A 26105-nucleotide genomic window follows, 5' to 3' on the forward strand; every position below is an offset into this window, starting at 1 on the left:
GATGCTGCTTTGGCCTTGTCCACCCTTTATTTTTCAGGAGTTATTCAGACTCTTCTCCTTCTGTGGCATCACCTGGCAGCACCTCCAGCCCCCCTCAGCCCTCCTGGGGGAAGCGAGCAGGGAGGGTGCCCAGTAGGGTGGGAGAGAGCAAGCCACCAGTGAGGGGAAAAGCAGGGGGAGGCTGGAGGGAGCAGCAACTGGTCATCCCTGCGAGTCCTGTCAGCACCCTTGCTGGAAGCATCACCTCTGTCACCACCAGGCAGGGCGGTTCCTGCCAGTGTTCACCAAGATGTCATTCTCTCAGGGTGGAGGCAGGCTTCCTCTGCCAGGCGCTAAAGCTCACAAAGACAAGTGGCAGATGTAAAGTTTGTGTAGACAGTCCCATATAAAGCATCACTTGGTGCTGAATAGTATCATGAATTTAAACATCGAATTACAACCCCTTTTTTTCTGCTCATTATCATCCTGGGTTAACAATAACATCATTAGAATAAATATTTATTTGGAAAAAAACCCCACATTATCTAGGAGTTTTTGTGATGCTATGGTGCAGGGTATCGTGATGTGTGTGTTTTTACAAGAACTAAGCAACTTGTGATTTTAACACATACATGAACAACATTGGTTAAGCTGTATGGTGAGGAGGTATTGTTTGTAAACATATGTTTTATTTTCTCCAAGTCTTGCTGAATTCAGGTACAAAATGCTTTTCATTCATATGCGTTTCGCAGGAAGGACTTCAGCACATAGTCATATGGCAGAAGGGTTATAATATAGTGTTACAAAGGTATGCAGTGCCCACAGAACACACGCAAGATATTTTCTTCTACCAACGATGTTGCTATAGGAGGAAGGAAAACATTGTGCCATTTTCCATCTTCTCTCCTGCCACAGGGAAAACCTGAGTTCTTTGTGTAGTTTTAAAACAAATCTGGATCAGAGAAGTTTATTGCTCTCTTAATGACACATAATTAACCAGGAGTGAACTACTCCTTTGAGCTGACCCCTTCCATGTTATGAAAGTCTCCTTAGTTCCCCAACTACTGTTGAATCTGGCTGGTAGTCATCTTCCTCTTTACAGTGATCCTTTTGGGGCGAACACCTTCTCAGAGAGTTTTTTCTCAGATACACACACACTGCAAGCTCTCACGTTTCTGTCTTCACAGATGTTGTGATCCAGGCTGTCTGCCAAGGGTGGGCCACGTGAGCACCCTCACATCTCGCTTGTGTTATGAACTGCAGTAATTTCCAACTTTGGGTGTCATATAGCATTACTCAGACTCTGACCTGAAAATAATTTCTCCTGATCAGACCTCCCGAGAGATATAGAGGAGCTTGAAGCAAGAAGGAAGACAGGGAAGGAAGGCTATAGAAGAGATGGAATCCTATAAAATAACCATATTGGTGGGACCTAAAGCAACGAGCATAGCACTAAGATTGTACAGGCACAGCAAGCTCAACCAATTGTTATTTGATTGCTGTCCGATGTGCAAGAGATGTTGAAGGCAAAGTAGAAATGTATGGAAAGATTCAAAAGTATGAAAAGGTGGACTTCAACAGCATCATGAGCATAGACTGTCACTGGAAATCCATCAGCTGATAACCTCTAATTTGTCAAATGGTTATAATATTGTCCCACTGACTCTAGATGAAAAACCTTATGCAGATGACAAGAAGGAGAAAGATATATCAGTGATTGCTGTCTTGGGTTATAGCAGTCAGAGATTCACACACTTTTTTTTTTGGGGGGGGGACCACAACTGCAGGGGCTAAGTGTAAAGCAACTGAGGTATGAAAGCCTGAATGTCTTTCACAGAATCATTTTGCTGATTTTCTTCCTCTTTTTCTAATGGAATTCAATTCTGTCTTCAGAGACAGCAACTGACAATGCCTCACTGAGATATAATAAGCTTTTCAGCTATGCCAGGTTTATTAGCTTTTTTCATCCCTCCAATCCAAGCATCAACACTTTAACTCCTCCTACCAGTACATGGTACTAAATTTACAGAATTGAATTCAAGCTAAAGATACTGTAATTAGTCATAAATTTCAGAATTGCAGAAAATCAACATAAGATTAAAAAAAGCATTGTTACCTTGGATACCTAAAATACTTGAGGTTTTAAGAGAAGACAACTGCTGTCTGAGTGATCTAAATAAAATAATCCTCACTGTTAAATATCTTTTTTAAATTGAACAATTTTGTAAGTAAAAATACAGCTTTTTTGTTTAAACTTACAACATTCTTTTCAGTAACAATGTGTAATCTTTGTTGTTGGAGACATTTCCAAAATGTGGAAGAGAACAAAACTCTTTTCTGCCATAGTGATACCATCTCCAAAAGGTGATTGTGAGAAAATATGTTAAGAAATAACCATTTATTGCTGGTTTGTTTTTAAAGAGTTGGTTTAATTATTCAGTTCACTTAGAAGTTTATGCTTGTCTTTACAGTGAAGGAACAGACCAACTGAGGAGGAACAGTAGCTTTCCTGATACTTTATGAGAGCTTGTGGGGGATAAGAAATGGATGTGGAAAATTATTTAGATCTTTACATCTCAAAAATATGTGCCTTATTGCATAAAAAACTGCTTTTCTATTTGTGTTCCTACATACTTTGCAAATTCCCTTGAGTCTCCTCCCATAGTGCCTTTGACTTAACAAACCTTGATGTAAAAACAGTAAGGCAGAAGAGCCCATGCCCTTTCCTCCCTTTCCTCCAGGTGCATCCACAACTCACTAGGTAGCACCGTGAGGACATGCCAGAGGTAACCTTCCAGCTGACCAGGTGTGACACTGGAGGCGATTTGCCCTGTTATTTCAGAGAGCAGGTGTGCAGAGCCCCACTCTTTCCAGAGCCTGCCCCGGCCGGCTGAGGAGGGGGTTTGCCATGCCTGCCCAGCATCAAGTCCTCCCAGGTCCAGGTCCATGCATGCTGCCGGAGGTTGATGCTAGCAGCAAGAAAACTTGCTGCCCAGCATGCCCACCTTTTGCTTGAAGAGGCGGCTCCCACTCAGCACAAACGACAGCAGGTCCAGGCAGCTGAGGGCAGTCAGGCTCAAAAAAACCTCATTGTAGCTTTCTAACTGGTCAAAATCACTCACGTGCTGTATGTAGTAGGCCCTAAAGAGGTGATAGGGAAGGAAGCAAATGATGATGACGCAGATGAAAATCAAGTTTTTCACCTGGGCCCAGAACTCCTGGTGTGACCAGAGGGTGGTGGAAAGTTTTCTTGCCACTTTTACTAGGATGAAAATCTGCAGGCCCAAGAGGACACAAGTAATGCAGGCGACAGCTACAATTATGGTGTAGTTCAAGGCTTTCACACTGTCCTGCTGTAGTTCTTTGTGGAACTTAAAGCACGTTGTATCATTGTACGAGCCTGAGCGCCCGTACTCAAAGCACAGCACCGGCACCACAAACACCAGGACAAGGACCCACACGGCAGCACTCGCCGCGATGGCATGCAGCTTCCTATAGAACTCCACTTTGTCCTTCCATTGAAAGAAGATGAGCCACCGGATCACCAGTGTGATCACGTAGAATAGGAAGGTCAGGTACATGTGGATGTGCACCATGGCACTCACCATTTTACACAGTGGCATCTTGAATACCCACTTCTTGTTGACATAGTAGTGCAGACGGAAGGGCACGGTGAAGAGGAGGAGGCTGTGCACGACGACCAGGTTAATGATGGCTGTAGTGGTCACAGACAGAGTGTTCATCTTGACCAGCACGAATGACATCGTGATGGACCCAATTCCACCTCCAGCAAAGGCAACTGAGTAGGCAGTGATCAGTATGGCACTCGTGGTGTTGGTGTGAGTGAAGGCAGAAGAGGAGTCACTGCTGTTCCTGTTCTCTGCAATCATGTCCCTGAAATCTTCCTTGTACATGTTCTAGAAGTGAAAGCATACATAAAGATTAAGATAAGGTATGAATGAGAGTGCCCACTTGAAAAACCAGCAGAGCTTTCCACCTGCACATTGCTCGAGGGATAGTACTGCAATCTTACAGTTGGCACAAACTGTAACCAGTAGTTTTATCCAAACATCCTCCAACCTAGGAAAAAAATAGCTGAGAAGGTTGTATGGAGAAGCTGCTCTAGTTTTTAAGTCATTACTATCCATACCCCTAAACAAGCATGAGTTAGTAACACGTGAGATGAAGAGATCCTTAGAGAAATCACATGATTGTGGTGGTTTTGAGCTCTCAGTGTTACTAGTTCTCCTCTCTCCTGAGCATCTGCACGCTTTTGCAGTGAAGATCAGAGATACTGTTCAAATTCTGCTACTATTCATCAGTTTATTTGCAACACAAATCTGCCCTTCCCAGAGCCAGATAATAACCATATGTTGCTCTATCAAAGCTACAAATTCTGTTTGTTACCGAGCACAGTTTTGCACACATTAAAGTCAACTCCTTCTTCTCCACGGATAATTTATCCGAGTCAGGGATTACACACCATGGATACCCAGGCTCCATGGAGATGCTGCTCAGATCCTGCCAGACGGAGTAGCGTTGGCAGTGCTGTCCTGGTGCTCAGGGCCATTTCACACCTAATATGTGGTAACTGGGTGTTACAAAATGGGTTGTTAGAAAACATTAGGAAAGGACATCCTGGGTTAGTGCAAATAAGCCTCCCTGGCCTGAGCTGAGGCTAGATGAAAGTTAATAGCAAGTTTAGTAAGTACGCTATACATTTCTAATATATTATGGTTTCAAAAAGAGGTTAAATATAATTCTAAACGTAACATCTGGTAGGATTTTTAAATACAACAAGACCGTGTGGGAGGGAAAGAGTTCAGGCAGGGTGTTATCCTGAAGCATGTTTGCATCTATGAAAGTATCAAGTGGATGTCCGCACTAGTCGCAGAAAAGAAGTAGGGGCGATCGAACGGTGCTGGGCTCTGCACTATCCCCGTTACACTGCCACCTGAACTATAATTTTAAACTGACCCTGGTATGTCACCCATTTCATTGGTGAATCCCACAGCACAAGAGGGGGTTTTCTGCTGAGTTTTTGTAATTTTATTATTGCAATGACTTCAATTTCACAAAGCAGTTCCTCTGTGTCTTTGTATGAGTGGTGTTTCAGCTTATTTTCATTTTTAGGTAGCACATACTGCCAGAGGTTGGGAGGGGAAAGAAGTTCTTGAACAGCTCTCTCTTGTCAGAAATATGTCAGGAAATACCTGTAAGTGTTTTATAATCATAATCCAGTTTTATTCACAGTGGGGAATTAATATCTGTGGTGCATCTCAGACATTTTCCGTTGATTTTTAGCAATATTTCTAAGCATTCACCCCTACAGTAATCTAGGTCTCTTTATACATTGAAAAGGTAGTTATTCTTTAGCTATCCCAATGCATCTAAGACTCCAGATATTTTATTGTAGTCAACATAAATACAACTGCCATATCTCGAGGTGTTGGTTGTTGGCACTCACTGACCTTTCCTGTTTGAAACTGTATTTAAGAGTTACGTGGACAACTAATTCCACTGCATTATGAGAAGTAACGCGGGTTGCAATGAAAGAGCTTTTTCTCAAAGGCACTTCAGATTGACACTGCAGCTCTTGCATCAGAAACCATGCAAGTTCCTTCCAGTTCTGTTCTCATTTCTGAGATGTCGCGTTTCAGCCTCATCACCATGCAAGCCAGAAGGCATTAGCTAGATGTCCATCAGTTTCTCCAAGTTGTTATGCTTTCACTAAAAAAAAAAAAAAAAAGTCTCTAAAAAGTGGCATTATCGCACTGTTTTAATTTAAAATGCATATTTACAGTTTAAAAAGTGCCAAGCCCTAAAGGCAACACGCTGGAAATGCGGGTTGGTGTGAGCAGACCCAGCAGGGAGGCTGCGCTTGGAGAGGAAGGACCCCTTGCCGTCACCCTTTGGAGCCCGACAGTGAAACATGAACTGAAGGTGGTAAGGAACAGATAAGCAGAAGTCAGATAACCAATATTTTCCTCAGACATTGCTATTAAGGGAACAGCAAGAGGCCTATTTCTGTCTGCAAATAAGCAACTGAGACACTGAAATGTAGGTTTCTGCAGAATTTTACAGTCATCACTAAATCCCTTCATTGTAGGATTCTGCAGGAAATCTCATTTTCATTAATCTTCCAGAAAAAAAGCTACCAGCAGCTATGATATGAGATTATCAGCTCTCCAATACTACAGGCAACCCACTGAAATATCATTGCGTGATGAATACAGAGTACAGCATTACACAGAGGAAACGCTACTTTCTGCTGAAATGAGGTTTCCTATTGTACTGACATTCACATAGCTGCAACCTACTGACCTGAAACACAACGAACAAGTCCTTTGGCTAAAATCTAACAGGAGGCACGTAGAATGAAAAGGAATGCAGGTTTTACAAGAGACTAATTAATTGTATGACATAAGGCTATCTACTGAACCTCACTGGAAACATAAGTTACAGAAGGCTCCAAGAGCTGAACAATATCTCACAGCAGAGGAGGAACAACAGGAGACACCACTGAAAGCGGTATCAAACTATCTAAGAAATGGTCTTCCCTCCATGCTACTTAGCCCCTTGCCAACATCAGCTGGTGTAAGCTCTTGCCAGCTGTAACAGCACTGTTTCAGTACTGGACACAGCTTGTTTTAAACTAGCTTTTTAGAGTGGCTGTACACCAGTCACAGAGTTACAGTTCAATGTCGTGCCTTCTTTCCTCCTCCCCACATAACCCCTGGTCCCAAGCAATGTCTGAAGCACCAAGGAGCTCCTTCAGGATGGTACTTCACAGCTTTGCCTCACCCAGGTGGCTTCCCTTCATGCACACTGATGTTAGCTCTTGCCATCTGTCAGAATGGCAGGAGCACTGAGAGGACGCAAGTCATTGCACATCCAAAGGCAGAAAGTTTCTCCTCAAGGAGGTGTTCTTGTTCCTGTGCCTCCCTACCCCCTCTAGCTACTGCCAATTCAGTGATACTGCTCAAGTTTGGGAGTACACTTTGCTCTTTGTCTGTGTTCAGCCTCATCACTTGGGTAAACTTCTGCCTGACATGTGCCTTGAACAGCCATGAGGTGATGATGGGCAACCACCTCACCTGAGCGCCATAGCAGTTAGTGACAGCTGCTGGTGCCGAGGGCTTGGGGACAGTTGCCAAAACAGCTATGTTTGAGTTTGACGGAGCAGGCAGATTGTCAAAAGGCCAGGTGCTGGGTTCTTTCAGATACATGGTCAGCAAAGAGATTCTCATGCATTCAAGATTCATCAGCTAGCAGTGCGGGTCAGGCAATCCACAGCACAGCCCACGGGACTTCCCTGGACCACTCTCTTCAGGCCAGAGCATGCTATTTACAAAACCAACCCAGTCTCTGTCAAAATTTTCCTGGTAAAAGAACGTTCATTCCAACCTTCAGGAACTTGTTTCTCTTTTATCTTACTGTTAATTATCCTATCTTTAAAAAAAAAAACAACCACAAAAACCAAACCCATATTTCTAGACGTAATTTGTAAAACCTCAGCTTCCAGGCACAGTATGTGCTTCTGGTTTTGCCTTCAGATTTCAAAAATATTTAACAAATTTTGGCTTTCTCTATAGATACCTGACAATAAGTAGAGATAAGAGACAGAAGATATTTAATTTTCTCTTCATCCCAGTCATACTTGTGGCTCCTCACTGAACTGCCTCCATCAGCATTGTGCTCCTGTTTGGTTCTTAAGTGAGCAGCTTTGCATTTGGCAGTAGTAAAATGTGTGACTAGTTTGCACCTGACTTAGCAATCCAGATCACCCTGTCACTGGCTTGTTCCCTTCATTGTTTATTATTTTCCCAGTCAGGTTCATCAGTCACCATTATGTTACATCAACATTATGTCAACTTATTATAAAACCATAAAAAATCTCATTCGTTAAAAATGATGACAGTCTTACAATCTGCCAGCGAGCTCTACTTTCCGTATAACAAGTGCTTGCAAAATTTATGCCCCCCATGTACGTGTGCTGAGGGACCGGCAGGCTTCGCACAGATTTTCATGTGTTCTCTAACAGTTGTGTTCTGCAGAAGCAGCATTTGCAGCCTGCATGTACCCAGCTGAGAAGTTTTATTTGAATTTGGAGGGGAAGAAAGTTCAATTCAAATGAAAGATTTCTATTTTTGACAGACTTAAAATGGGAAAACAGGTGTTTGTCAGAACTGACATGTCTACATTGAAGTAGACTAGGTTGGAGGGAGCTCAAAATACAAGTATTTTTTTAATAGAAGTCTACTTAAAATGTGTGTTTGTTTCACAGACATCCTCATTTAGTATCAAAGATTATTTCTGTTGATGGCATTGTAATTGCTTTTCGATTTGCTCTAATTCCATGCTGTGTTATGGTAACGTAGGCTATGTTACTAGAATAATTGCAGAATTCTCTTCATTTCAAACTAACCACACACACCTGAAATCTGAAGTATAAATATCTGCTTAAAGAAAAATGTTACAAGTTAAAAACATGAAATATCAAGTGTGTGTTTACATTTAGATATTGACTTTTTCCAAACAACTTTTAGTGATTCCTCTAACTCATTCACTAGCTCAATGACTCAGCTTGTGTCATCATTATACTGATACTTTTTAATTTAAATCCAGTCTACTGAAGAATAAAACAGGATGGAAAAACTTGTTGAGCTAGCCCTCTTTCATTTGAGATTTTTTTTCTGGTATTACACAAAACCAGAAACCATAGAACCTTCCCAAAAATAATTATTTACCATCCTGATTATATCTTATCAAAGAGAATAAACTTACCCTTCTAGGTTGTACAGAGATTAAATGATATCGAACACACAAAGATGGAGGAAAACAAAGTTAATTGCCTCCCAATTTTAGGTAGCAGTGTAGAACTACAGGATAGCAATAAGGAAAAGGATGAAGCAATATTTTCCCAATACTAGGAAATTACAAATAACAGAAACAGTTATGCAGAAAAAATTTTAAAATGTGTTATAAATAAAACAAGAAAATTGGATACTTTTTTTTCCCACTAAAGTTACAAACATTGGAAAAGCACTGCAAACCAAGGCTTTTGTTCATTTTCTGTATACTTACAGATTAGAATTTCTTTCCACTCTTCAAAGGTTGTTTACTTGGCTCTTGGTTTTATGCAAGCCCTAAGAACAAAAAAGCAGAACACCTGATGTTTTAGAGTCATGGCCTTCCTTCCTTCCTTCTTTGAGCCTGTGACAAAGCAACAACCATGAACCTCAGCTGTGTGAGGGCAGGGCTGCCCTTAAGCACCCAGCCTCGAGGAGGTTTTTAGTTGCATCACAGGATCCTCTCTTGCAGCTATTTCTTAGCCATATGAGGTCTTCAAAGCCTCCTGCTTCTGAACAGTTATGTTCTCCTACTGTCTAAATTGATCAAGTCTATGCATTGATGTAAACCACACAGATCACTAGGTGCTCCTTTAGGAAGGTTATTCCCCAGAGCGGAGGAGATCATTTGAAAGAGTTTTTTGAGAAAACAAGGTAGGACAGGAGCAAAATATGATCTATGTTGTAACTAACTGTGGGTTTGGGTATTGTTAAAGTATAGATGTTGAAGTGCAAGGGATGAAATGAAGCTCACCCTAAAGCCCAGCACCATGTCTCAGCCCTGCTTTCTGCCAAGACTGTAGCTCAGCATATGGATCTCAGGACTCAGTGCCACTGCTACACCTATATAGCGCTAGCAAAATGAAACTAGCAGATTTTATTAAAAAACAACAACAAAACCCCAAAACATTAACCGTGTCAGTATCAAAGGTTCATCTGCAGCAATGGTTGGTGTGTGGTAAAAGATGTTTCCCTGCAGGACTGAGCCTCCATGAGGAGTCTGTGCAAGGTCAGTGTTTCCCTCCTGCAGGCTCAACTAATTTCTGTCGGAACACAGTTATATTTGAGTATAACAGTCTCAAAGGCAATGGTATTAACATTCAACATTTACATGTAATCTTACATAAGGACATTTTAACTGACTACATCCTGTTGCTTCACATTTGACAAAAAAAACCACAGGAGACAAACTGTTCTGTGGTACCTCACAACGGAGTGGTATGTGAAGGAGACTGCCTTTTTGCATTGTGCAATTTTAACAGTGGTTAACAGCTAAAAAGCTATTCAAATGATATTAGAAAGTCATCATCATCATCATAATATTTAGCTTTTACCTAGTACCTTTCTGCAGCTGATCTCAAAGCTCTGTTAAAAAGTATACCTATCGCTCTCCCCATGATACAGCTAAAAAGATGAAACCTTTGTTTCAAAGCCAGATATAAAGCTAAGGGATCCTTAAATCAAATCCTATACCTTTTCAGGTTAGTCATGCTGACTCGGCTTCTTGTAGGTCTCGCTCTAGAATAAAATCATCTCAACTAATAGTGGGAAGAAAGCTGAGGTAACTTAAAGCCCTGTAGGTAGCATCTGAATATGGGGTTTTAAAGTTATATAACATTGTTGATACGTATAATAAGTTAATGTATGTGTTAATATGTATAATATTGCTTATATATAGTTGATGCATATAATAATTACATAACATGTAAGTCATAGGATATTGCTGATAAATAACAATGTTGTTTTCCCAAGCTGTCATCACAAATGCGACTTTCCAGATTGCCTTCTTTCCATGTGTTTGCATTCTGCAAATCTTCAATCCTTGCACTAAGGTTGAAAACAAATATTGAAATACCAGAGTATGGTCTAGGGCAGACATCCTCATTATCTTTGTTCACGAATGCCAAGTTCTAGATAAGTATAGAAAGCTTAATACACATGGTTGTAATTCATTTTCCCTGCTAAATTGATGCAATTTTGCCAAAGATTCAGCATCATGTATAATTCTGGAGTATGTTTCTCCCACTGCAGTATGAAGAATGGATTTCAGGCTGGTACTTTTAGATTTTCATCAGTAATGCACTGAGCTGGTGGCAGAATGTGATTATGTTAGAACATCGCACAGCAGCTGAATTTAAACGCAGGTGCTAGAAATGCAATGCATGCATTTTGTAAATTTCCAAGTAATTGCTGGTGGTCTTTTCAATACCCCCAAAATCTAGAAGTGTGATAGTGGGTTTGCACAGTGCCATTGTATCACCTGGATCAGACTTTCAACTAGTTTGAATTTTTATTATAGCAACAGTTTTATGGGCCAAGGCTGTTTAATCATAGTTGAGAGCCTGGCCCAGATTTCAAGGACTGCTTGTCCTGGGATCTGCATAGCATCAAGGCTCCTTTTACTCCCGATTGTGTGAAAGGTCCCTGAGGAAAGACAACCATGCTCAGGCATAATATATGCCTTAAGGATTTTTCAGCTGTTCCGAACTCAGATATGTGCATAGAATAACCATGGCAACCCAGGTGATTTATTTTTCTACATTTTTTGTGTCAAGACTCAAGGGTTTGGGTTGTTAAATCAGCAGTGGACCATACAGGGTGGTAGGAGGTGTGCAGATGTGGTGGTTGGGTCTTGTAGAAAACTCCTTCTCTCCTTCACTTACATAGGTGGCAGAAAGCAAGAAATAAGATCCATCTGAACACCTTAAATTCACTGTGGGTAACCTGACTCAGTTAGTTGAGAGTAAAGCTGGAGTGATACTCCTGAAAACACTGGGCTGATGTTGATAACAATCAGGCCCCCAGAGAGGTCTGCAAACCTGTGATTGCTAAGGGTGAGTTTTGAAATATTCCCCAAAGTGCAAGGAACAGTTATCTGAACTTTGCTGGGCAGTTGAGCAGACTTTTGTCAGCCAGAAAACTCTATTAGAAGTAGCAAAGTATTCCTTAATTATAACATCTTCTTTTACACTGGAAGAGGTAGACCCTGCGTCCCTTTACATTCATGAAAGAATCAGGACTTGAATTATTGGAAAACTACTTCAACGCTGGGTTCTAGCCTTCTTTGTTCCTTGTACATTTTCAAATCCATCACATAAACTTCATTTATATTAGTAAACATAGGGTTTTTTACATCACCCGAGGCATTGTCCCATAGTTGTTAGTCTTGCAGTGAGCCATCAGCCTGATTCTCCTCTCTTGTGACAGCTATAACCTATCGTTTCCTAAAATGGGGAAAAAATTACATTGCCCTGTATGTTTGACTATGAGAGAGATGGATTTAGTAGATACACCTGTGGGCTGACTAACACCAAGTGTTGGTCACCTGTTCCTCAGGCCTTTTTTAGTATGGGCCAGAGCAGTGTCCTCAAACAAGGGCAGTGTCTGCTGCCTAGGTAAAAAAGATGAGATACAGGGAGAGCATCATCTGCTACATCTCGTGTTCCTTACAAAAAGCCCAGATCTGCTCAGAGTCCCTTCCAGTGCCAGCTATGGGCCTACTCCTAGTATATAAGACTGGCTGGATCAGTTATCAAGCTCTAATTGTGACAGGCTAATTGCATTATATCATTAAGTAAAAGATCAGCTGCTAATATGAATAGCAGAAAGGCACCATGCAGTTAGAGTGAGTAACCTTTAGCTGCTACCAACAAAATCATATTTTTGACTCATTTCTAATGTGCCTCATGCTCAAGCACCTGAATAGAAAGATATTAATTATCTGCAAAAAGAAAAATGTTAGGTATCAGTAACAGCCAAAACCATTTTGTAGATTATATGTTTCTTAAAATGTCTCTATCTGGGTTCTGAAGCGGTTGTGATTTGTGGCTGTCACCCAGGCTGTGCAAGGCATCCCATGAGTGAGAAATACTGCCTGTGACACATCCAAAAGAACATTTTGGAAAAGCATAGGGAGGAAAATGTGACTTGCAATTCCTTGTTTCACACATTTTTGCACAGCAGAGAGATAAAGTCAAGCTCCTCTAAAAAGTGGAAATACATCTGGTGGCCTCCTCCTAGTTCCCTTTTCTGATTTAGAGTGAAAAAAAAAGCCGCTTTGCAAGTTACTACCCCATGACATTATTACTCAAATGAAATTTGCTTGAGAGTACCTGAATTGTTTGGGGAAAGCCTGTTTCTCCTTCAGTCTATCTCACTACCTTTCTCTCCTTTGGAAGCACCCAAATTGCACCTCACTCCGTGTTGAAGTATAGCATATCAATAAAACCGTTTCAAATTTCTATTCGGCTCTTACCATAATCCAGACCTTTCAACGGAGAAGTACTGTAAACAAAACAACACCTAAACCCACGTCAAAGTCTGCTGCATGCCTTTAGTAGTGGGTATGTGGGAAGGATAACAAGTCTAGAAAACAACTGTCCTAACACTAATAATTTGCCCAGCTTTCCCCATACCTACTCCTGTTTTCTACTGGCACTGTGCTTTGACCTCGGTGTTGGTCACTGAGGGTGGGAGGAGCAACCAGAACCATGTACAAAAGATATCTGTGCAGACTCCAGTCTACATGGACCTTTCTGAGAAGATGTCTTACTTATTTTTAACAACTGCACATTTCCAGGAGTCTAGCACCAACTTTAATACTATCTTGTTCTGCAGGATTTTACTAGTTCACATCTGTTGCATGCTGGTAGGTTTGTCAGGAGATATGCCTTTCATCAGGAATACGGCACAGCAGGTCAGTCATTATGGGAGCTTGTTCTCACCAGGATTAAAAAAATGGAGGGGGGAGCTGACTGACAAGAAGATTCATTACTCTTGCCATAAGGATGACATTAGACTGCAGAGACGGAAATCATATATGCGGTACCATGCCCATCCTATATGCATATATGCCTTTCCAAGAGAAAAAGCCCTTCCCTTCGTCTGAAAATACAGTGCTCATCCTAAAATTTGTCTGAACTCTGCACTAGCCTCTCACTAATTGCCTGCTGAGGCAGCCAGCTTGTTGTAAGGAAGAATATTTTTTTAAGAAAGATTACAGCATGAGTCTATTGATACTTGCCCTCAAAATGCTGACTGCAATTGCTAATACTGTTTTCTTCTCAGATTGTTTATTTCAGTTGATTTCTGACTGCAGAGGTAATACAAACTCTATCATCAGATGCATGGAAAGAATCTACTAATGATCACTTTCATGCTGAATATACATGTACAGTTATTTATGAAATTTAGTATGCTAAAATGTGTTTGTGTTGGCAGAGGAACAAACCTCCCTGCATTAGTCTAAGAGTGTCTGCCTAGGAGCAGTACAGAAGGCAAGGCTCAGTACCAGTACTGCTAGATGGGTAATGAAGGTGCTTTCCTACCTGAGCATAAGCACAATGAAACACATGACTTCGCTACTACAGTTGGTTAGACAGGAATTCGGCATTCCACCTACTTCTTTCAGAAATAAGGAATTTGCTGCAAGTGCATTGCTCCACGCTGCATTCATAAAGTACATTGATTTGCAAGGGCCTTTCCTGCTCAGCACAGCCAAAGACTGCCTGAAGGAGCGAGGCGCAGCCTGGATGCGAGTGCTCTCTACATCACATTGCTTGGGCTGAAGTGGTTCATTTTGCTGGTAAATCTGGAGGTTTCTGTTCTGAGCTAATGATAAACATTGGTGTTAAACTAAGATCTCCAGTGCATTTGCCAAAATATACAGCTAATTGTGCTAGGAATAAGCTCATTACTGATGCATTTTTTAAGATTTCTGACTTTTTGAAGTTCAGCTGAAACATTTAAAGATGCAGCTAGGGAGTCCAGCCAGGAGCAGCTGTAAAAACACCTATGTGAAGGGCTGCTGTCTGGGCTTTGCAAAGAGTACCCACACCTGCCCTTTGTCCCACCATCCTCCTAACATGCTTTCTTTTAGCCTCTTTCCCCCTTTTGTTGACACAGGACTCCCCAGAAAGTCTTGAGCCATGTTGCTTGTGGCCATAATGCTGTTTTGTTGGTCCAAATCTGTTTATTTGATTTTGGAGTGCCCTGTGCTGTGGTGTTGCCCCTCTTCTTGGTTGATCTTTGGACATCTTTATAAAAAAGTAGAATTGAAAACATTAAACTGCCAATTAGTTTCCTTTCTGAACTTCCTTCTTTTCCTTTGATACAGGTTATTTGATGTTCTATACATCTTTCTGATCACTGGAAATCATAAGCACCAAATATTTTACATCATTATTCACTATAGTTGAGCTCTTCTTAGCAGAAGACGGACTGACAGGACATTCCCATACAATATTATGAGCCCTACATGACAGATGTACAGGGAAAAAAAAAAAAAAAGAATTAGTAAAATCCACCTGGAGTCAGTGGAAAATATCCACAGTAGGGTAGTGACATGCCCTTTAGCTTATCAACAGGATTTGTTAGGCTGGCCATAATGACGTGCCTCTTCAGCCCCATTGCTTCCGGTTCTTGAGTTAGCACATTAAGCACTAATTTGAATACATCTTCACAAAAAAGGATACCATCAAAATAGCTTTCCTGTTGATATAAGAATTTGGGGAAATTAAAAAATAAGCACACAGTTAATGTGTTTAATTGTGCTAGCAAAGTGGAAATGAGAAGCATCAACTCACTGAGGAGACATTCCTATTGCCGGCTTTCATTTCTTTCTGCACCATCAAATCAGGATCATCACTGAAAGTGATTCAATGATTTCTACAGCCCTCACAAAGAGAGATCTCACCATTTACTGCTAAATACCATTAGCACAATGAAAAGTGCAGATAAAACAATGCCTATTGCATATCCACTCCAGATTTTCCTTATGCCCCTTACTTTGGCTAGAACTATTTTCCCCTTAATTTCACTTAAGAGGAAAGAATTCACTCTACTCAGTGAGCTGACAGAAAAATAATGAATTCTGTATCAAAAGCTATCTCTATTTAATTTTCGGATTCAGTTTCCCTTAGAGAAGTTACTGGGCACCTGAGCTCATTCCATTCCCACACCTAAGATTATCCTCACATGAACTTGATTCCAGCTGTGTACCAGAGATCTCTTCTAGGTTAGGAAGAAGTTGATTAATCTGGTGAGAAGTTCCAGCAGTATATTTTGTTATGGGTTTTTTGAAGTATTTTTTCTCTGAACGTTTTTGTTTCAGATTCAGCAGCAGCCTGCACTTGTTGTTTTAGGGGTAAAAGGGCAGAATCTGTGCAGCTTTCTGTACGGCGTTGGCAAGAGAAGATATGTGTGTTACCATGTGGGTCTGAGGTGTGCGTGCAATTCAGAATGCAATGCTATGCAGAAATACCTAAGCTAGCTTTAAATAGGTAGTTGGTGATAAATCTGTGTTGGTGTGACACTCCTTCTAGTCAAATATATCCCAGTTTTCCAGGCATAGAGGCTGTAGTATTTTCAGCACTTCACTCCTTCAGAGCTAGTTTCAGTATCTCTGCATGAGACTGCAGATAGCCATGTGCACATCCCAGTTTGTTCCTATTGAATCATAAAAACATCCAGGTCAGCAGAAACCTCCAGAGATTTTACAGTCACACCTCCTGCTGAAAGCAGGGCTTTAGACTGGGGTATCCAGGGTCCCATCAAGCCAAGCCTTGAACATTTCCAGCAAGGGAGATTCTGCCATTCTGAAATTTTCAGTCTCTGTCTTGGACTAGGAGGACCAAGCTGGGACACAGCATCCCAGGTGTGGCCTAAGGGATGCTAAATGGGTTGGAATAATCACACCCTTGACCTGCTGGCTGTAGTCCTTGCCTGCTGGCTGTACTCTTGCTGAGGCAGCCCATGACAAAGCCTCCTTTCACTGCTGTTAAGGGCACACTGCTGGCACAGGTCAAGGCTGCTCCCCAGGCAGCCAGACCTCCCAGACATCCACCCGCTGCTGCTGCTGCGTGGGATTACTCTGCCTCAGGTGCAGGACTTAGCAACTCTCTTTGTTAAACATGCAGTTGTTGTTGGCCCAATCTTCCAGCTTGTTGCAGTCTCTCTGGTGGCTCTTCCTTTTAGCATCTCTCTTCTCCCAATTTGTTGCCATCTGCAGGCTTGCTTGCTGAGGGTGCATTCAATTGTGTCCTCCCAATTTTTTATAAAGCTATGGAATAGTATCAGGCCCAGTACTGACCCCCAAGGGACTCCACCTGTAGCTAGCTACTGGTTCAGCTTTGAGCCGTTAGCCATTGCCCTTTCAGCTTTCAGAAGGTGTACCTTCTGATCACTTTTCTCTGTCCTCCAGCCACAGCTCTATCTTCTCTGATTTATCTGTATTACTCGATTCATACTTTTCTTTTCCATGATCACTGAGAAAGACACTCAGCTGCTCTTCCTGGCTAACGAAGGAAAGCTCTGCAACATCAATAAAATGGAAAAACCTGTCACCCAAGATTGCTTTGTTGCCTTCCTAATGGCCTCCTGTACACACTGAGCAACAGGAGGACAGAGATGTAAAATTAAGTATCAGAGCAGATCAACAATGGCTAGGCCAGCTATCCAAAGCTCCTCAGTGGACACTAAACCACTCACCAGCCGCCCTTGCTGAGCTATGCAAGTGTCTGAGAGCATCAGGGAACATGTTCGAAAGCACCGAGGTAAAGGCAGAGCTGGCAACCCTCTGACTGTCAGGGGACTTATGATCCTCAGCATCTGAGGTGATTTTTAAAAATTTACTCATCATTAAAGAGTATCAAAGCCCATGAGAAATCTAGTAGAAGCACTGATAGATAAATGGAAATTTTCTCCTTAGTCTTTGTTTAAAGATTGATTGTCAAAAGCAGTAACACTACTCTTGTCTTTCTGGTTTACATATTCGTTTGATAAATTAATTTTCAGAAAGGATTATGGAAGCATGGATGCTATTGCAAAAGGAGGCTGGGTGCCCTTCCTGCAGTGCCGACTCCCAAAATACACTTTTAACTACCTTCTACTTTGCTTCCACAGATTTCAAAAAACTCTGACATTCACAACTGCTGCAGTGGACTAAAAACCCAAAGCACATTTAACTTCCAATCTATAACATTTGCTTTAAGCTTATCTCCCACCAGGAGCTGTTAAGCTCCATCCAGATCTGAAGACTTCTCATTTGAGTTTAGTATTTCCCTCCTCCTCTCCAAGGTGAGGGATAAAATACTGCCTTCTGCACGTCTGCCTCCATTACCTCTGCCAAGTACCTTTGTAGCACTTACCCACGGGCTCTCCAGCAGCATAGTAGGAGGCTTGCCTCGCTCCGTACAACGCCGCGATTTCATACAGAAATGCTGCTGAGGAACTGCAACTGCAACCCAGCTCTGCCTGCTTCCTGAAATATCGCCCACTGCCCACAAACCACCCAGCTGAATCACGTGATTGGACCAGTTTTTATCACCTCATGCAACAGGTCTATTGACATTGATGTGTTTGGATATTTTATTTATTTTTGTTCTGTTTCAATGCGTATTAAGTATTTCCAGTTATTGAAAAATATATCTGCTTGTAAACAGTTACAGGTGCAAGAACGAAAGGGGGCTCATTGGGCTGAAAGTGAAACAGCACAGGTGGGAGTGTGCATTTATCATCATGTATGTGGATATATAGATAAATGTGGTTTGCTCCTGTTGTATGGAGGCTGCTCAGTCTCTCAGCAGCAATTGCTTAGTTGCTCAGATAACGTCTAAGATGTGAATTTATTGATCTGACAGCCCTTGCAGGAACTTTCCTCATGATGCAGCAGTAAAATAAATGTAGTAATCCTGAAGCAGGGCAGCCCACAAGGCTGAATGCTTTCTGGTACTCCTGAAATGCTTCTGTCTCATTATCAAACAGTAGTCTTCCTAAGAGATGTGAGTACCTGCTCTGCATGTGCTTTTTATACACTACAGCCTTTTTATAAATCAAAAGTATCGACTCAGACTTTTTATAAATGAAGAGGATAAGGCATGTAAAAAGAAGAAAGTTTTGGCAGAGATTTGCTATGAGATTGTCGTGATCCTCTTCATTATATACGGTTAGCTATATTTGTAATTATATCCAATTGATGTATCTGCTACCAGGAATCTGTCAGAGCAGCAGAGGTACACACAAAGGTGCCACTGTTTTTTCACCCACTTTAATTTCAAAATGTTGTTCTCTACCAGTCATGCAGCCAGAATAGCTGCAACACTTGGCCATGCAAGAGGTAACAGGAAAAACTCGTTTCTCTTCAAAAACTTGAAGATACATTCCCCGGAGTTTCAGTATAAATAATAAAAGTGTTCAGAATAAGGATGTTCTCTTCCTTCCATATTAAGGGGATATGCTTGGGAACTTTTAAATCCAAAAGTTCATTAAATGTTCTGTTCTATCCCTATGTTAAGATTCTACAAGATAAAAAGCAATATTTTAAGAAAATACAATACTGTCCCTATGTTGCGGTTTAACTCCAGCTGGCAGCTAAGCTCCACACAGCCACTGGCTCACTCCTCCCCCTGGTGTAAGTGCTGACTCGCAATAACTAAAACATCCCTGAATTATTGACAGTTTCCAGCACAAATCCAAAACATAATCTCATACTAGCTACTATGAAGAAAATTAACTTTCCCTCACCCAAAATCAGCACATTCTCCACCCCTTATTCCATACCACTTACATCATGCTTAGGTCCCACAATATCCAATACAACTTCATTACCCACCACCACCTTTCCCATCTTTTGATATAATATACAGATATCATTCCCTCAGTCTATGGACCATCCCTGCAAAATGTCTGTAAAATGCCCACAAAATGTGCATTGAGTTAATTTAGTCCGTGACCTTGGGCTCCATCTGTTATGGTGGTCACTCAGGACAGGAGAGCTGGTGTGTTGTGTGAAGTCACTGGGCACCAGAACCAGCTCAGGTTGGGTCACTACTGCACTTGTGCTGCCTCTTATAAGGCTTGTCCTCCACTGGTTCAGGTGGTTCCCGCTATAGTAATTCCTGTAACATTCAAGTCAGCTCATGAGTTACAACAATTTAAAGGTACATCTACTACAGTCTCTGCCCCTGGTCCCTTTGGGCCAGATTACAGGGTTTAACATCACAATGAATTCCTCCTCTTGCTCCTAGCCTGGATAACAACAAGAGGTTCCTGCTATAGTAATTCCTATAACATACATTTCAGGTCCCAGGTTACAACAATTTAAAGGTATTTCCATTACAATCTCCACTGCTGGTTCCTTTGGACCAGACCGTAGGGATTAACATTGCAATGAAACTCCTCCCCTTGCCCCTGCTCTGGCTTGGACTCATCCACAGATTGCAGTCCCGTAGGGATGTAGCTGCTCCATGTGGAGCCTTATCTATGAGCCACGGTCTCTCCAGGGGTATACCTGCTGCGGCACAGACTTATCCAAAGCCACAGCTGCTCTGAGGTGCACCTGTTCCAGTGTGACCTTCTCCACGGGCCGCAATACCTTCAGAGATATACCTGCTCCAACGAGGCCTTACCCCTGGCTGCAGTCCCTCCAGGGGTGCAACTGCTCTGCATGGGCTTACCCTGGCCACATGTGGTGACGTGCTCCAGCATGGCCTCATGCACAGCCACTGATGCTTCAAGATGTACCCGCTGCAGCAGGGACTTGCTTATCTACAGCCACAGGTGCTTTGAGGTGTACCTTCTCCAGAGTGGGCTTATCCTTGGGCCACAGGCCCTTCAGAGGCATACCTGCTGCAGTGCAGACATAACCACGGCCACAGACACTTTGAGGTGTACCTGCTGCAGCATGGACTTAGTCACGGCCACAGGGGTTTTGGAGTGTCCTCCTCCTGCATGGACCTACCTACGGGTCACAGTCCCTTTGGCTTGCGTTCACACTGGAGTTCCAGCCTGTCCAGCACAGAAACAGCGGCCATTCCCTGGCTGTCTGCCAGCCCAGGCACATCGCCGTTGCTGTTATCAGAATGCTCCTGGGCACAGCACAGTGAGACGATAAGCAGTGCAGCAAGCAGCACAAGCAGAAAGCAGCCACTAATGAGCACTAGACTCTAACACGCAGCCAGGCAAGCAAGCCCCGTGGAAAGCACAGAAGCCTGCTGATTAATAGCTACACAGCAATAACAGCTATAAATTCAATCTAGGACATTCCAATCTAATCTGTCGTTATCTCGAACCCTTCAGGCCCCACATTGGGCACCAAAAAAAGGCTGTTGTGGTTTAACCCTGGCCAGCAACTCAGCCCCACACAGCTGCTTGCTCATTGCCCACCCTGTGGGATGGGGGAGAAAATCAGAAGAGTAAAACTGAGAAAACTTGTGGGTTGAGATAAAGACAGTTTAATAAGTAAAGCAAAAGCTGCGCACACAAGCCAAGCGTAATGAGGAATTCATTCACTATTTCCCATCAGCAGGTAGGTGTTCATCCATCTCCAGGAAAGCAGGGCTCCATCATGTGTAACGGTTACTTGGGAAGATAAAATGCCATCACTTCAAACGTCCCCCCCTTCTTTCTTCTTCCCTGAGCTGTATATGCTGAGCACGACCTCATATGATATGGAATATCCCTTTGGTGAGTTGAGGCCAGCTGTCCCAGCTGTGTCCCCACCCAACTTCTTGTGCACCCCCAGCCTGCTCACTGGTGGGGCGATGCAAGGAGCAGAACCCGCCTCAGCTCCGGGTAACTGCTTCTCAGCAACAGCAAAACCATCCTGGAATTATCAACACTGTCTTCAGCACAAATCTGAAACATAGCCTCATGCTAGCTACTATGACAAAAATTAACTCTACCCCAGCCAAAATCAGTACACCCTAGCAATGTCTAACTGATCTTTTTAGGGTTTAATAGGGAAACTATTTCTCCAAATACTGGTTGAGCTAAGAAAATACTCTTGTAAGATGTTAGTGATCTGCAGTTTAGACCTTACAACCAGTTCCGTATAAAAAAGACAGTAATACCTTTCATCAAATAAAAAGTATAGCAACATTTTCCACTACACTCAAATGCAAAAAGTACTACTGGATTTGTCTCAACCGTGCAATAGCCCACTAGTCCTGCATTAAATGTTGTGAAGCTAAGGCATAAAAGACTTCAGATGATTTCTTCAAAGTCACTTAGCAAGTCTGCTACTGAATCAGAATTAGACTACTTTTCTCCTAATGTTACGTCTTATGCTTTAACCTGTACACTGTGTTTTGCCTTTCGGTAACAGCAAGGAAGCCTTCCAGAACTAAATTTCTAACATTAACCCAGCAACCTCACTGTTGCCTCAAGCCAAAAGCAGCTGTAAGCTTTTATGGAGCTGCTCATCCTCAGCACTTATATGGAGCATTAAATATCCCTGGGGCTTTGCTTCTTAGAGGAGCAAAGTTTACACTTTCCCTGGGAATGTAGGTTTAACCATGGCTCTTAAAGCCTGATCTACTTACAGAGTCCTAGGGTAATATAGGATATGGACTTCTGGAGGTCATCTGGTTTAACCCATCACTCAAAGTGGGGCCAGCTTAACCAGGTTGCTCAGTGCCTGGTCCAGTGGAGTCTGAATATCTCCAGGAATAGAGATCCCATTGTTTATGGGGGGCTCGTTCCAATTTTGATGACCCACATAGTGAAAATATTTTTTTCCTAACATCTAATTGGAATTTCTCACACTGCAATTTATTTCCATTCCCTCTTGTCCTATAGCCATGTACCTGTGAGAAGCATCCATCCCCATCTTTTTCTTCTGCTTCTCATGAGGGAGTTGGAGAGAGCAGTAAGAACTGCCTGGGATTTTAATGCAGCCCAGGATATGGTTGACCTTCTTGGCTGCAAGGCCTCACGTTCAGCTTCTCTGCCAGGTACCCCCTGGTCCTTTTCTGCAAACCGGTTTTCTAGACAGGCAGTGCCCAGCCCACGCTGTTTTATGAGCTTATTCTCTCCTAGGTGTGGTGCTTTGCATTTGCCTTTGCTGACTCTCATGAGGTTCCTATCAGCCTATTTTTCCAGCTTGTCCAGGTACCCCTGAATGTCCTTGACTCCTGCCCTTGAGTGTACCAGCCACCTGCCCTAATTTGTTTTCCTCCTCAAAGGGGATGAGGGTGCCCTCCATCTTGTCAGCTGGGTCATTAATACAGTTGTTAAACAGTCTTGACCTCAATATCAAACAAGAAGCACCACTAGTAGCTAGCCACCAGTTAAACTTCTTACTATAGATCCCAAACCCTTGAGCCTAGTTATCCAGCCAATTTTCCACTCAACTTACTGTCATCCATCCAAGTCATCTCTCACCAACTTGGCTATAAAGTTACTATGGAAAACTGTGTCAAAGGCCTTGCTAAAGTCAAAGTACACAACATCCGCTGCTCCCCACCTCATCCACAGAGCCAGGCATAAAACGTCATAGAAGGCAATCAGGCTGGTCAGCAAGGATTTGCCCTCAGTCAATCCTTCCTGACTGTTCCAAATTCCCTTATATTTTATGGGACTGGATACTATTTCCAGACAGATTTGCCCCATAACCAATGGTCACAGCCTTCCAAAGGTGATTGAGAGTATTCTGTGACACTAACAGCAACTTTCAGCAACTTTGTGTGAACATCAGGTCCCATCCCCTGTGGGATGTTGTCTGTGAGCAGTCAATGGTGTTGGTGGCCACTGGTTAATGTGTAGACAAGGCTGGCATCAGGCATGGAACCTCCCTGCCCTGCCCACTGTTTGCATCACAAGAGCTGGCAGCTCTGATTTAACACCTCCCAAGGCTGGATCACTGCAGGCACAGACGTGTCCATGCTTCTGCCAGGGTAAACCATCTCTCAGGTAGGCAGTAAAAAATAAAGCAGCAAGCCAACAGCTGCTTCTCATCTGCGCGGGTTTGGGAGTAATTTGTCCTGATGGCTTGACCATGTCCATTAATAGATCACACCAGAAACCTGAAAGCCTCCAACTGTCTCCTTAATCTTTACAAGAGAAAACTGCCTGATTCGTACTATTACTTCCAGAGAAAAACAACAGAGCTGTACAAAGTTTCCCACAAAATACAGAACCATGATGAGAGAGAAAAAAGCTTAAGCAAATATTTAGCCAATACAGCTTGTAACTTCCATGCCTTTTCTCTTCTATTTGCTGTCCAGTTCTTTTCTCTTGTATGCAAACAGAGTCTTATAACATAGGAAGGTGAGGATTAAGGATGAAGTGTAGCAATGGAGCAAAATGGGACAGGGAAAGAGTGTGGCGGCAGGTGTGGAGACAAGGTCATGGTCACCGGAAGAACAGACTGCACCTTCTGACTACCAGTCTGTCTTCCATCCTCTTTCCTGCTTCTCCCCAATCACTTGCTCACTCTTTCAGATGAGAATTAGACTTTTTTTTCAGTCTGACAGTAGAAATCTTTTAAGGGTCAAAACCATATGAACACGATAATGCATTCTTCCAGTTCCCAGATAGCTGGAGAAAGTTTTTATGATCAAAACACCAGAGCTTGGCAGTTGCCACTTGAGTTATCACGGCCTTTCTCTAGCATTCAAAACTACATATTAATGGACCAGAAGTTCAACCAAATACCTGATCTATGTGCTAGGCCAAGCTATAGGCTGCAAACCCCTTTCAACCTTCTATAGTAAATGTCTGATGCATTGTGAAGAATAAAATACTAGCAGCATCAAAGTGCTGCTGGACACTAATGGCTTGAGCCAAGGAGTTTTCATCAGGTGTTTCCTACTCTGTGCAGTACCACATGTTTGCGAGGATGACAGTTGCATCTGATGAAAATGGGAGTTGTAAACATATGTCCTGGGTGCATGGCTGAGAGCAGATCAGAGGACATCTCTTCATTGCTTCTGTGTATCTCTTTGATCAATGAAGAACAGCGGATAAGCCTTTGAGAGACAGAAACAGGAATTCCCCCTTGTGACTTTTATCATTCCAGGAATGTTATGCAAGTGAGTGAGCTATACAGTATGTTCTAGATTGAGGAACACTGCAAGGACACTGAAGAGTTTAAGTATCAACATGTCTCCCCAACTTACAAAAAAATGTCTTCAGTAATTTTTACAAATTTTCTTTATGTTCATAGACCTGACCAGAAATATTCGGTAGATATGGTAGATGCTTGCTGTATGCATTGAGTTTTTACTATTTTCTCCACTGTTTTTCTCTTGGAATCAAAGTTTAGTGACACAGTGATAACTATTGAGGTCTCTGGATCATGCGTAGACTATTTGAACACTGAAAAGACTATTGAACTTTTCAGAAAAAACAATTAATAGCCTTCTTAGAGGAAAAAGTGAATAATTTCTGCCAGAATAGAGCACAATTGATTTTAGCTGTCGTTTACTAGCCAGAAGAGACATGGGTATGTTTTACAAATATTTCTTGTATCCTTCCACAAGACAGAAGAGCAGCAGGCAGTGGTCAAGGCAAATGCTGAGGCCTTCAGTTAGCCACCCTGGGAATGAATTCTCTGGAGGGTTTATCTTTCCTGTAGTGCAGAAGGGTTTTGCCACAATGTCTGAAGAATAAAGTCAGTTGGTTGTGATGTGCCGTGCTGTGCAGAGAATGAAATAGAAAGCATCCTTTGCTTCTGCTATTGTGGTGGCCATGTTCGACAATAAGTTTACCCATAGGCAGACCAAACTGGTTTTGAGGGAATGACAATCTATGTTCTGCCATGTGGGTTTTCCAGTGAAGTCTATCAGTGAAACACGGTCAGAGTCTTTGGTCAGCAAAGAGAAGGAAGCAGCTTGGACACAAGAAAGATAAATTAGATACTAGAAGCAGTGAAACCACTCAGAGCAAGAGCAAGTCCTGAAATTTTACAGCATGTCAGCTCCCTTGCTGCAAAAGTGTCACTTCTGCAAAGCAAACTGGAAATGCAAGGAAATCCAAAGCTTTCTGTGTTGGAATCACCTTTTGCCCACCTCCTCTACTGGAACAAGCACAGCAGTCTTGGTCTGCTGGGAGGGTTCCCAGCCTTAAGCAATGGGCGATGCCTCTGGGAACTGTCTGAGGTGAAAAGCTAATCCAAGTAAGGCATAAAAATATCCCTATTTTTATCCCAGTTCAGATGCTGGCATGTGGTTGTCATGGTTGCCAAATCTAGCTTAAAAAGAAAAAAATACAGGAAAATCAAGTCTTTCCAACCACATGGAAGAGAAGCCCAAGCACTTTAAGCACTGTGTCTACTAAAATCAAGGTGCAGGCATCCACTATCTGAGCATTCATAGCAGGCATCCTTCTCTGAGTAAATAGATTTGGAAATAACTGAGGATTTTTAAAGAAATACCATTGAACAAACAATGAAATTGCACTTTGAAAACTCATGATAGATGCAGAGCAGTGACGAAATCAGGAGTGGGTTTTTACCCTTACCCAAGCAAGAAATCTCTGGTTAAATGGAACATAAAA

The 26105-nt window shown here is 42.4% G+C and overlaps 1 protein-coding gene across 3 annotated transcripts; it reads right to left on the bottom strand.

The window, feature by feature from the left end:
* Positions 1-648: 648 nt before the first annotated feature.
* GPR141 (G protein-coupled receptor 141) lies at positions 649-18071 on the bottom strand. 3 transcript variants are annotated; one of them, XM_040593046.1, is made up of 4 exons: positions 17978-18071; positions 9067-9128; positions 5451-5709; positions 649-3896 (listed from the first exon to the last, which is right to left on the bottom strand). In XM_040593046.1, exon 4 carries the CDS (start codon positions 3891-3893, stop codon positions 2949-2951), a length of 945 nt encoding a protein of 314 aa, XP_040448980.1. In that variant the 5' UTR covers positions 3894-3896; positions 5451-5709; positions 9067-9128; positions 17978-18071; the 3' UTR covers positions 649-2948. The 3 variants fall into 3 exon arrangements, with proteins under 3 accessions (XP_040448980.1, XP_040448979.1, XP_040448978.1); XM_040593045.1 differs by lacking the exon at positions 5451-5709; XM_040593044.1 differs by lacking the exons at positions 5451-5709; positions 9067-9128.
* Positions 18072-26105: the final 8034 nt, after the last annotated feature.

This window comes from Falco naumanni, chromosome 4, assembly GCF_017639655.2.
Source record: "Falco naumanni isolate bFalNau1 chromosome 4, bFalNau1.pat, whole genome shotgun sequence".
NCBI lineage: Eukaryota > Metazoa > Chordata > Aves > Falconiformes > Falconidae > Falco > Falco naumanni.

Bases quoted from the DNA above. Each gene is read 5' to 3' on its own strand.
- GPR141 (XM_040593044.1), bottom strand. From the start codon at position 18,040: ATGAAATCGCGGCGTTGTACGGAGCGAGGCAAGCCTCCTACTATGCTG. The intron at 3,897-17,977 runs GTAAGTGCTACA...TTTCACTTCTAG, and splicing joins TGCTGCTGGAGAGCCCGTGG to AACATGTACAAGGAAGATTT.